At 41.7% G+C, this 12901-nt stretch overlaps 1 protein-coding gene across 5 annotated transcripts in view; it reads right to left on the bottom strand.

The window, feature by feature from the left end:
- Positions 1 to 12901, bottom strand: part of SASH1 (SAM and SH3 domain containing 1) — a 415520-nt gene that overhangs the window by 218434 nt on the left and 184185 nt on the right. For all 5 annotated transcript variants that reach the window (XM_069725895.1, XM_069725896.1, XM_069725899.1 and 2 more), the window contains exon 2: positions 4449 to 4577. In XM_069725895.1, coding sequence (XP_069581996.1) covers positions 4449 to 4577 — 129 coding nt within the window. The remainder of the gene's footprint in view (positions 1 to 4448; positions 4578 to 12901) is intronic.

Here is a 12901-nt window from a genome sequence, read left to right on the forward strand (position 1 = left end):
AATAAAATAAGTAAAATAAATCATGCATAGTTACATAGTTAAAGACCATGTCCAGGTCTGTGTCTCCAGTCACATTATATGAATGGATTTTAAGCCAGGAATGGATCTATCACATGAATGACACCAACGGACCATACTGATTATAATAGCATTGCTTGGACTTCTTCATAGTGTCCAGCATTCCCCCTCACTCCCTCACCCTCCAAAAATTGAATAAGCTGTTTTGTTTCATTCACGCCAAATTTAATAGAACCTGTGATGGAGGCTCCACGTAGATCTTTTAGCGCAGAAGAGAACAGCTAAGGCAATGTTTACATCTGTCTTGGAGGCTCCGTTCACAACCACATCACAAATTCTAACAAAAATGGCAGGCAAAGTAATATGGCATGCTAAAATAATGGACCCTGTTATAGTGAAAGGGGTCTGTTGGGTGCTGCTGGTTTCCATCATGAGATGGATCTGGCATTGCCATTCATTTCATTGCTTTGCTCCTGTAATGGATCAGAATAATGAAATTACAAGACACAGATGTGAACTTAGAGCCTCATACAAATTAGACGACGATCGGCTGATTCCATCTGACAGTCTACCGTGTTTGAGGGTATCGACCAATTGATCGTCAAGGAAGATGATGATCAGCCATGTCCGAATAAGGGCTGACGATTGCTTTGCTCTCCCAGAGATAAGAGATGTCTGTCGGCAGCTTTCTCGTAAAGAGCGCAGGAACGTTGAGCCGAATGATTATTCCTGTCTATGGCTGAGATGGCTGTCGCCCAAACGTTCAACAAAGCATTGTTAGGCCGACAGCCATCTTATATTAATGGCCTGCTTAATTGGTTCTAGATACACTGGATAGAGCTGAATACATATACACTGGCTTGCAAAAGTATTCACACCTCTTGGCTTTTTACTTTTCGATCGTAATCCGATTTGTGTGTGATGCAACAGCACTAAATAATCTAAGGTGGCATAATAAAGTGAGAAAACTCTAGGAATAAATTACATTTATGAGATCAAATAACTAAAAACGCATGTGCATAGGTATTCACCCCTTTTGCTATGAAGTCCCTAAAAATTTCTGGTGCAAGCAATTCCCTTGATAAGTCACATGCTTAGTGATAGGAAGTCCCCCTGTGTGCAATCTAATGGCACGTGGTCTGTCAGTACATACGCACCTTTCCTGCTCACAAACTGGAACCTTCTCTACTACCTCAAAGTTCGGTTTTCCTGAGTATTTGCCTTTATTTGCCAATGTCTGAGACAGTTAATAATGCCCTGATGCAATATTTCGTGAAGAGATGTCCCATAAGATACCAGAAGCTGAGAATAATACCGAACATACACGGCGCAGCACCGATCTGCTGTTGTCGTCCACTTACCCAGCCATATATCAGGCCTGGCTTAACCTGATTTATAGACTTCTTTTATTTCACTTATCTGTAAGTAAGTTTGTCTGCTGTGAAGAGCGGGCAGCCGGAGGCGCTATCTGCAGCTTCCAAATGTGAATGCAACAGAACAGGTTGTAAGAACAAATCATCCCTAAGACGAGCATGAGCTTAATTACAACCCTAATGTTTGAGCATTTAAACATCGTCAGCGATTTACGCAAATTGCTTTCCGTCTCTGGAAGCCGAAAATTCGCCTTTAAAACTTCTTCCTCTACGTGTTTTCACATTACTGGTAGTAGAGAAGCGACATGAAAATATTAATATGCACAATGTATCCTCTGACTGCCAATGAATAATATTTATCTTCCAAATTAACTTCAACATCTGCAATATCCAAAAAAGATCTTTTCCCTTTACCTAACCTAAAACTCAGTATAGTCTTTATCACAAAGTGTTATAGTACGACCGGCTCACACACTCTTATATTAATGTAAAAATATCACTTGTATATCAGGAAATCCAAGGCTCCAAATGCTTTAAGTTTCTTGGAAATAAATACTAAACTTTTATTTCATCCTTTAAAGGGAACCTGTCATCCCCAAAATGGAAGGTGAGCTAAGACCACCGGCATCAGGGGCTTATCTACAGCATTCTGGAATGCTGTAGATAAGCCCCCGACGCAACCTGAAAGATAAGAAAAAGAGGTTATATTATACTCACCCAGGGGCGGTCCAGTGCGGTCCGATCCGATGGGCGTCGCGGTCTGGTCCGGGGCCTCCCATCTTCATAGGATGACGTCCTCTTCTTGTCTTCACGCTGCAGCTCCGGCGCAGGTGTACTTTGCCCTGTTGAGGGCAGAGAAAAGTACTGCAGTGCGCAGGCACCGGGAAAGGTCAGAGAGGCCCAGCGCCTGCGCACTGCAGTACTTTGCCCTCAACAGGGCAGACAAAGTACGCCTGCGCCGGAGCCGCAGCATGAAGACAAGAAGAGGATGTCATCTTAAGAAGATGGGAGACCCCGGAGCGGACCGCGACGCCCATCAGACCGGACCGCAGCGGGACCGCCCCTGGGTGAGTATAATCTAACCTCTTTTTCTCCTATTTCAGGTTACATCGGGCGCTTATCTACAGCATTACAGAATGCAGTAGATAAGCCCCTGATGCCGGTGGGCTTAGATCATGTTCGATTTTGGGGGTGACAGGTTCCCTTTAAAATATATAGAAACAGTTCTGGTCTTTTTTTAAAAACTACGGAAAAGATCAAATATAGCCTTTATTTGGTTGTATTTTCACTTTTCTATATTGGTTTGAAAAAAGCAAATTGAAAATTGTTTTATTAATAATATTGATTCAATAAGGATGATCTCTTCCCCTGTCCCTACTCTCCACATATATCTCCTATGCCCCCCAAAATCCCCCCAAATAAAAAGAACATTGTTGAAAAAGACCAAATGTAGAGGAAATGTTGTTTAAAGGATGAAATAAAAGTTTATCTTTTTTCCAAGAAAAATTAAAGCAATTGGTGCCTCGGATTTTCTCATTTACAACTGTTTGGATCGGCTTGGTGGGAAGCTGAAGTGAGAAAGCAGGGAAATTTCCCAGTGATGCATGGGATTCTTCTGTCGGGCTGATGTAAAAAATATAATGTGGGTGGTTGGATTTAGGTTACCTGCTGATTACTTTGTGTCTGCTAAGCATTGTACTGTTAGCAACGTAAAAGGGGGTACTAGGGCAGCAAATCCTGGGAACTTGGGAAAACAATACTTCTCAAGGTAGAGAATTGCAGGCTTAGAGGGAGATGGAAATGATGATCATGAATAAGATCCTTTGATAGAGTAGGTTTTCATTTTCTTCTAATCTAACGGTTTGCGTATCTTTGCAACATAATCTTAAAGAGAACCTGTCGCCGTGAATATGCAGTTCAATCTGCTGGCACCATGCTACGGAGCACAGGAGTATTATATGTAGTTTTATGAGAAATTATTCAGTATCACCTGGGCTTTCATCATGTAAACCTCTGCTCTTTCTAGGATTTTCAGTCCTGTGGGCGGACTTATCAGTGACTGACAGCTAGCTCTGCATAATAGTGCATATACAGATAACTGTCAGTCACTGATGGGACCACCCACTGGACCGAAAGAGGGTTACATGACTAAAGGCCCCTTCACATTTAGCGACGCTGCAGCGATACCGACAACGATCCGGATCGCTGCAGCGTCGCTGTTTGGTCGCTGGAGAGCTGTCACACAGACCGCTCTCCAGCGACCAACGATGCCGGTAACCAGGGTAAACATCGGGTAACTAAGCGCAGGGCCGCGCTTAGTAACCCGATGTTTACCCTGGTTACCATGCTAAAAGTAAAAAAAAACAAACAGTACATACTTACCTACAGCCGTCTGTCCTCCAGCGCTGCGCTCTGCTTCTCTGCTCTCCTCCTGTACTGTCTGGGAGCCGGAAAGCAGAGCGGTGACGTCACCGCTCTGCTTTCCGGCTCACAGCCAGTACAGGAGGAGTGCAGAGCGCAGCGCTGGAGGACAGACAGCTGTAGGTAAGTATGTACTGTTTGTTTTTTTTTACTTTTAGCATGGTAACCAGGGTAAACATCGGGTTACTAAGCGCGGCCCTGCGCTTAGTTACCCGATGTTTACCCTGGTTACCAGTGAAGACATCGCTGGATCGGTGTCACACACGCCGATCCAGCGATGTCTCCAGGGAGTCCAGCGACGAAATAAAGTTCTGGACTTTATTCAGCGACCAACGATCTCCCAGCAGGGGCCTGATCGTTGGTCGCTGTCACACATAACGATTTCATTAACGATATCGTTGCTACGTCACAAATAGCAACGATATCGTTAACAATATCGTTATGTGTGAAGGTACCTTAAAGCATGGGTTATACTGAATATTTACTCCTAGATATTAATCTACTCAACTCCCCCTGCTCTATCACATGCTGCCAGCAGATTGGACTGCATTTTTATGGTGACAGGTTATCTTTAAAGTTAATTTTGACGACATGTCAAGATCCATATTGGAGTTCAACAATAATTAGCACCTTTACCTCATCAAGATCCTGGGAAACATGGCGCTTGCGCAGTTCCTCCATTCTTTCGCACACGTCTGTGAAGCAGGTGTTGTAATAATCAGCGTACTGTTCGGCGAGGTCGTCAATGTTTCCCAACGAACCATCCTACAAGCAAAGAAGAGAGAATGTCATGGAGTAAGATGTTACCAAAACAAGAAGTTTCTCAGTCTTCATAATGGTCCGATACAGAAGAGAACATCAGCCTTTGCAGTAAATTCAATCACAGGTAAAGTGATGATTATCTTCTAACAATGCCACCTGTCAAGGGCAGCAAGAACATTTCTTGAAGTAGATGTGTCGGAAGATCTTCAGAGGTCTTGAGGAGCTCATATCTTAAGTCTATAGCTTATCATGAACTGTCTTTATGTACAGTTATACTATAAGCACATTTCATATGTCAATAAGAAATATGGTTTCCGCACTCAAACACAAGAGGAAGAAAGAGTACTCCCTTCCATTGAATCCACTGTATCTACAGTCTCATACATATCATACCCACATCTTGCTACTTAGTGAAATCATATTCTTTGTGAACACCTTACCTTACCTGAATACATGGCTGCCTTCTTAGGGTATGTGTCCACGGTCCGTAATCACGGCGCTTTGAACGGAGCAGAAACCCCGCTCCGCCCAAAGCATTGCCCCCTTCTGTACGCGCGGTGATTCCGGATGTGTTCATAGCACATATCCGGAATCTCCACACCCCACACATAGGGCCCTGTGATTTACCTTGCGGCGATGGAGCGTCGCCACAAGGTAAACAGACATGCTGCATTCTAAAAAAGACGCGCCGTACATCCGTAAACGCAGGGCCACCGGATGCGTGTTCGCACGCATAGTGGAAACGGGATTTCATAAAATCCCCTCCACTATGATGTAACATCTGGACGCTGCGGGTTGAATGCTGCGGCTGTATGCAGCATTCACTCCGCAGCTAATCCGGATGTAATACTGAACGTAGACACATACCCTTAGGCACACTCTTGGAAACACTTATCAAATAAGCTATGCTTTTAGAAAGCTGGTAATGGTTCCAAAAGTCATCGAGAAGTTAGAGCAAAGCCCAAGTAATCCACTTAAGGAGCAATGCAAGTGTCAATTCTCCTGGTCATTCCTATTTCTTATCATGTGGAGGTTTCTAGTGAAAAGCCACAAATATGCTCAATATAGCACATTTTTCAAGACTAAGTTGTTGCTTATGGTCTTAAGGTCGTAGGCAGCTTCCAGGCATGGCAGGTGCAGCTCGTACATTACTTTCTAAACATTCAAAAAACCACATTGGACAACTCCTATCGCTTTAACGGAGAATCCGAATGGTCCAACCACTTTTTTTCTGTTTTTATCTTAGATTTGCACTTCTGCAACCAGTTTTTCTAGTCAGTTACTGTAAAATGGACATTTGTCAGCTGCAGCGCTATACACCCATTTGTCAACTGCAGATGTTTGCGTTATCATTTCTATAAACAGCTGTTAGCCATACATATGCTTCAAGCATATCCATTTACCGTACCAGACGTTTGCTAATTTACGTCTGGACATCTTTTCTTTAACTGTAGAAAATCCCCTGCCAAATTCCTGACATCCTTCTAAAGAGCACAATAAATGCACACCATAGAAAAATAATGGCCAAAATGTCCAGAGCGGAGTCAAGTTACTCTCTCTCTCTGGCCAGCACTCCCGGTGAGTGTGACTGACGGTGATCCAGATATGTTCATCACTGTTTGGGCTCCAATTCACAAGGTAATAACCAGAATATATTTGGAAAAACAAAAAAAAGACCAAAGAGTTGTTTATCAGGACATCTGAAGAAATCCATAATAAAAGATATAATAGTTAAATGGCTTTTCCTAAAGTTTCCTATGTCATTTGTTAATAAATGATTGTTTTATCAACTGATCTACAAGTGAATGAATAGACGAACTCTGTCCTGAGCATATTAATGTAATGTCCAATATGTCATATGAAATTAGCTTTTCTTGGCCAGATGGCTCTAAATACTGTACTTTTATTTATCTCCGAGACTTGAAGGCTTCTACAATTCATAATGAATCCCCCACTAGCACCAGCATTTCATTAAAGAGCATGTCTAGGGTCAACGGATACGCGGCATTCATTAATAGAGCGCCAGAGGGTACAAGTCTACTAGGGACATTCATCTCTATTAACAGATCCTAGGTTCATAATCTAACACATTATTTGCAGCACTTGTCATACTGAATGCTGGGACATGAAGGTAATTGAAGGATATATCACTGGAGAAGGCCAAAAGAAAGAGTCAATTGTTTAACACTCCAATAGAAAACAGGAGGCATCATTTCACGGTTTTAGGAGAAAGTGTGTTCTGTTGGCGCTAAACTGTGTACAATGCTAAAGTAGACCTGATGATAAAGTTTTTTCATATCAAGGGATACCAGGGGCAGAACTGCTCATTAAGTAAGTGCCAGGCAACCACATTTGTTTAAAAAAATGAACGCAACATTTAAGGGCCAAATCGAAGGACATTTGAAGCTCTGCCCCTTTTCCAATGGGAGGGCCACCACCAACCACAAAGAAACTCCTTTTTTGGTAAGAATTTACATGAACTGCTTCATACTTGGGACTTTACGTAGCAGGAGCTAAGTGGTTTCATTGTATTTAAGATTGAGTGTAGACTAGGTCCAATGAGTTCAACCTATGACCTAAAATGTTGATCCAAAGGAAGACAAAAACCTCATGGGTCAAACGCTAATAGCTCCATATTAGAGAAAAATGTATTTCCAAATCCACATACTGCAATCAGACTAGTTCCCCGGATGAGCAGCCCATCACAGAATCTACTGTAGTGACCATAACCTGCTTGTAGTATATTTATCAAGAAAGACATCCTTGTAGTTTTGTAGTGAATGGACCATTACATCACGTAGCAGAGCGTTCCATAGTCTCACTGCTCTTACAGTAAAGAATTACTATCTGTGATTACAATTAACCCCTTAGTGACGGAGCCAAATTTTTAAAATCTGACCAGTTTCACTTTATGTGGTAATAACTCTGAAATGCTTCAACATATACCAGTTATTTTGAGATTGTTTTTTCGTGACACATTATACTTTATGATAATGGTAAATTTAGGTCAATATGTTTTGTGTTTATTTATAAAAAATATCAAAAATTTGAGAAAAATGTTAAAAAATTTGCAATTTTCAAAATTAGAATGATTATCCCTTTAATCCAGATAGTCATACCACAGCAAACCATTAATAAATAACATTTCCCACATGTCGGCTTTACATCAGCACCATTTGTAAAATGTTATTTTATTTTGTTAGAATTTTAAGAAGATTAAAAATGTAGCAGCAATTTTTCTGTTTTTCAAGGAAATTTACAAAATTTATTTTTTTAGGGACTTATCCATGTTTGAAGCGACTTTAGGGGTCTCATATATTGGGAAACCCTCAAAGGTGATACCATTTTAAAAACAGCACCCCCTGACGTATTGAAAACTGTATTCAGGTAGTTTATTAACTCTTCAGGTGCTTTACAGGAATTAATGCAAAGTGGCATGACAGAAATGAAAATGTGTATTTTTACCACCTAAATGTCAGTAACTTCTGAACAGGTTACAACAGCCGTCAGACTCTAAGGCCGCTATTTGGTCGTGAATTGCCATCGCAAACATCAGGACCACAAAATGATGATCTGAGGGCACCAATTTTAATAAAGTGCAAGCCCCCACACTCTGTTAGCCATTTATAATGATGCAGTCACTATTGACAGCAGCATCTAAGGGGTTAAACATATTTGGACGGTGACAACACTGATCGTGGCTGATGCAGAAAGTTGTCAGCTATAGTGGACAGGCGACAGCTGCTGGATTGTCACCTGTATGGGGAGGCTATTCTCTTATATCTCAGGTCAGTTAAAAGACGTATTGGCGGTCATTAAGGGGTTAAACCTTCTATACTGTAGATGTGGAGGAAGCTCTCGTCACCATTGCAGGCCTAGGTGTAAAAACACCATTAGAAAGATCTATGACCTGTCCCCTCATATATCTGTAATTAAGATCGCCTCTAAGGCTCCTTTCACACTAGCGTCATATGACGCACGTCGCAATGCGACGTTGCGACGTACCGTTGCATACTGTGAAAGCGCCGGACAACGGGGGCAGCAGATGCAGTTTTTCAACGCATCCGCTGCCCCATTCTGAGCTGCGGGGAGGAGGGGGCCGCAACGTTTTTTGGTTTCGACGGTCTGACGCAACATGACGCAACCGTCGCACGACGGTTGCGACGTGTGGCAAAGCGTCGCAATGCGTCGCTAATGTTAGTCTATGGAGAAAAACGCGTCCTGCAAGCAATTTTGCAGGATGCGTTTTTTCTCCAAAACAACGCATCGCGACGTGCGTCGTACGACGCTAGTGTGAAGGTAGGCTTAGACTTAATTTTTTCAAACTGAATAACCCCAAGTTTAATAACCTATTATGATATTGCAGACCCCCCATTCCCTTAATAACCTTGGTTGCTGTACCCCGCTCTAGGTCAGCTATATCCTTCTTATACACTGGAGACCAGAACTGTGCACAGTACTTTGGGATCGGTACTTCCTACTAGCCTTCCTTTGCATCATGAAACTGTGATTATTTTTATTTTGCTCATTTCAAGATTTTTTTATTAGTAAAAAGGCCAAGAAAAAATTACGTGAAAAGGATTACATGAGTAAGGCTATGTGCACACGTCCAGAATTGCCGCGGAAATTTCCGTGGCAATTCCGGAACTCCCTGCCGTGGGAAAAACACATACGGAATTGACATGCGTTTTCCTGCTAAACACTAGCGTTTTGCAAGCATAATCTGTAGCATCGCTTGGAAAACTGATTGACAGGTTGATCACACTTGTCAAACATAGTGACCAACATTTTAGTATTGATGCTGCCTATGCAGCGTCAATAGTAAAAAGATCTAATGTTAAAAATAATTTAAAAAATCATGATATTCTCACCTTCCGGTGTCCCCTGCAGCCTTCCCGCTCCTCGCGATGCTCCCGGCAGCTCCCGTTCCCAGTAATGCCTCGCAGAAATGACCCCAGATGACGTTCGGTCTCACGAAACCACTACGTCATCACAGGTCATTGCCGCGAGTTATTATTGGGAACAGAAGCATCGCGAGGAGCGGGAAAGCTGCCTGGGGACGCCGGAAGGTGAGAATATCATGACTTTTTATTTTAATTCTTTTTTTTTAACAATTATATGGTTCCCAGGGCCTGGAGGAGAGTCTCCTCTCCTCCACCCTGGGTACCAACCGCACATGATCCGCTTACTTCCCGCGTCGTGAGCATAGCCAAATGCGGAAAGTAAGCGGATCAATGCATTCCTATGTGTGCAAAATCCCCGCGATTCCGCACAAAGAATGAACATGCTGCATTTTTTTTCCAGAATGCGATTCCGCCGCGGAAAAAACGCAACATGTGCACAAAAATTGCGGATTGCATTCTAATAATAGGATGCTTAATGTATGCGTTTTTTCGCGTTTTTATTGGGTTTTTATAGTGAAAATTGTGGAAAAAAAACGCAAAAAATCCTGAATGTGTGCACATAGCCTAATGCTTCTGAGGTTCAACAATTTTTTTTTTGCTATTTTAAAAGATTTTACAGGGTGAGCAAACACATATAATATTTATTGAGATGAAAGTATACTCTATGTATGTACAGTGGGGAAAATAAGTATTTGATACATTGCTGACTTTGCAAGATCCTACAAAGAATGGAGAGGTCTGTAATTTTTATCATATTTACACTTCAACTGAGAGAGACAGAATCTAAGAATAAAATCCAGAAAATCACATTGTATGATTTTTACATAATTACATTGCATGTAACAAGTACTTGATCACCTACCAACGAGCAAGAACTCCTGCTCTCACAAACCTGGTAGTTTTTCTTTAAGAATCCTTCCTACTCTGCACTCATTACCTGTATTTATTGCACCTGTTTGAACTTGTTACCTGTATAAAAGACACTCAATTAACCCCTTAAGCCCCGAGGGTGGTTTGCACGTTAATGACCGGGCCAATTTTTACAATTCTGACCACTGTCCCTTTATGAGGTTATAACTCTGGAACGCTTCAACGGATCTTGGCGATTCTGACATTGTTTTCTCGTGACATATTGTACTTCATTTTAGTGGTAACATTTATTCGATATAACTTGCGTTTATTTGTGAAAAAAACGGAAATTTGGCGAAAATTTAGAAAATTTCGCAATTTTCCAACTTTAAATTTTTATGCCCTTAAATCACAGAGATATGTCATGCAAAATACTTAATAAGTAACCTTTCCCACATGTCTACTTTACATCAGCACAATTTTGGAACCAAAATTTTTTTTTGTTAGGGAGTTATAAGGGTTAAAAGTTGACCAGCAATTTCTCATTTTTACAACACCATTTTTTTTTAGGGACCACATCTCATTTGATGTCATTTTGAGGGGTCTATATGATAGAAAATACCCAAGTGTGACACCATTCTAAAAACTGCACCCCTCAAGGTGCTCAAAACCACATTCAAGAAGTTTATTAACCCTTCAGGGGTTTCACAGGAATTTTTGGAATGTTTAAATAAAAATGAATATTTAACTTTTTTTCACACAAAATTTATTTCAGCTCCAATTTGTTTTATTTTACCAAGGGTAACAGGATAAAATGGATGCCAAACATTGTTGTACAATCTGTACTGAGTACGCTGATACCCCATATGTGGGGGTAAACCACTGTTTGGGCGCATGGCAGAGCTCGGAAGGAAAGGAGCGCCATTTGACTTTTCAATGCAAAATTGACAGGAATTGAGATGGGACGCCATGTTGCGTTTGGAGAGCCCCTCATGTGCCTAAACATTGAAACCCCCCACAAGTGACACCATTTTGGAAAGTAGACACCCTAAGGAACTTATCTAGATGTGTGGTGACCACTTTGGCCCACCAATTGCTTCACAGAAGTTTATAATGCAGAGCCGTAAAAATAAAAAATCATATTTTTTCACAAAAATGATCTTTTCGCCCCCAATTTTTTATTTTCCCAAGAGTAAGAGAAGAAATTGGACCTCAAAAATTGTTGGCCAATTTGTCCTGAGTACGCTGATACCCCATATATGGGTGTAAACCATTGTTTGGGCGTATGGCAGAGCTCGGAAGTGAAGGAGCGCCATTTTACTTTTCAATGCAAAATTGACTGGAATTGAGATATGATGCCATGTTGCGTTTGGAGAGCCCCTGATGTGCCTAAACATTGAAATCCCCACAAGTGACACCATTTTGGAAAGTAGACCCCTTAAGGAACTTATCTAGAGGTGTGGTGAGCACTTTGACCCAACACGTGCTTCACAGAAGTTTATAATGCAGAGCCGTAAAAATAAAAAATCATATTTTTTCACAAAAATAATCTTTTCGCCACCAATTTTTTATTTTCCCAAGGGTAAGAGAAGAAATTAGACCACAAAAGTTGTTGTGCAATTTGTCCTGAGTGCGACGATACCCCATATGTGGGGGTAAACCACTTTTTGGGTGAATAGCAGAGCTCGGAAGGGAAGGAGCGCCATTTGACTTTTCAATGCAAAATTGACTGGAATTAAGATGGGACGCCATGTTGGTTTGGAGAGCCCCTGATGTGCCTAAACATTAAAACCCCCCACAAGTGACACCATTTTGGAAACTAGACCCCCTAAGGAACTTATCTAGATGTGTTTTGAGAGCTTTGAACCCCCAAGTGTTTCACTACAGTTTATAACGCAGAGCCGTTAAAATAATTTTTTTTTTTTTCGCAAAAATTATTTTTTAGCCCCCAGTTTTGTATTTTCACAAGGGTAACAGAATAAATTGGACCCCAAAAGTTGTTGTCCAATTTGTCCTGAGTACGCTGATACCCCATATGTGGGGGGAACCACTGTTTGGGCGCATGGCAGAGCTCGGAAGGGAAGGAGCGCCATTTGGAATGCAGACTTAGATGGATTGGTCTGCAGGAGTCACGTTGCATTTGCAGAGCCCCTGATGTACCCAAACAGTACAAACCCCCCACAAGTGACCCCATATTAGAAACTAGACCTCCCAAGGAACTTATCTAGATGTGTTGTGAGAACTTTGAACCCCTAAGTGTTTCACTACAGTTTATAACGCAGAGCCGTGAAAATAAAAATTCTTTTTTTTTTTTCACAAAAATGATTTTTTAGCCCCCAACTTTGTATTTTTACAAGGGTAACAGAATAAATTGGACCCCAAAAGTTGTTGTCCAATTTGTCCTGAGTACGCTGATACCCCATATGTGGGGGGGAACCACTGTTTGGGCGCATGGCAGAGCTCGGAAGGGAAGGAGCGCCATTTGGAATGCAGACTTAGATGGATTGGTCTGCAGGCGTCACGTTGCATTTGCAGAGCCCCTGATGTACCCAAACAGTAGAAACCACCCACAAG

This window comes from Ranitomeya imitator, chromosome 5, assembly GCF_032444005.1.
Source record: "Ranitomeya imitator isolate aRanImi1 chromosome 5, aRanImi1.pri, whole genome shotgun sequence".
Lineage (NCBI taxonomy): Eukaryota > Metazoa > Chordata > Amphibia > Anura > Dendrobatidae > Ranitomeya > Ranitomeya imitator.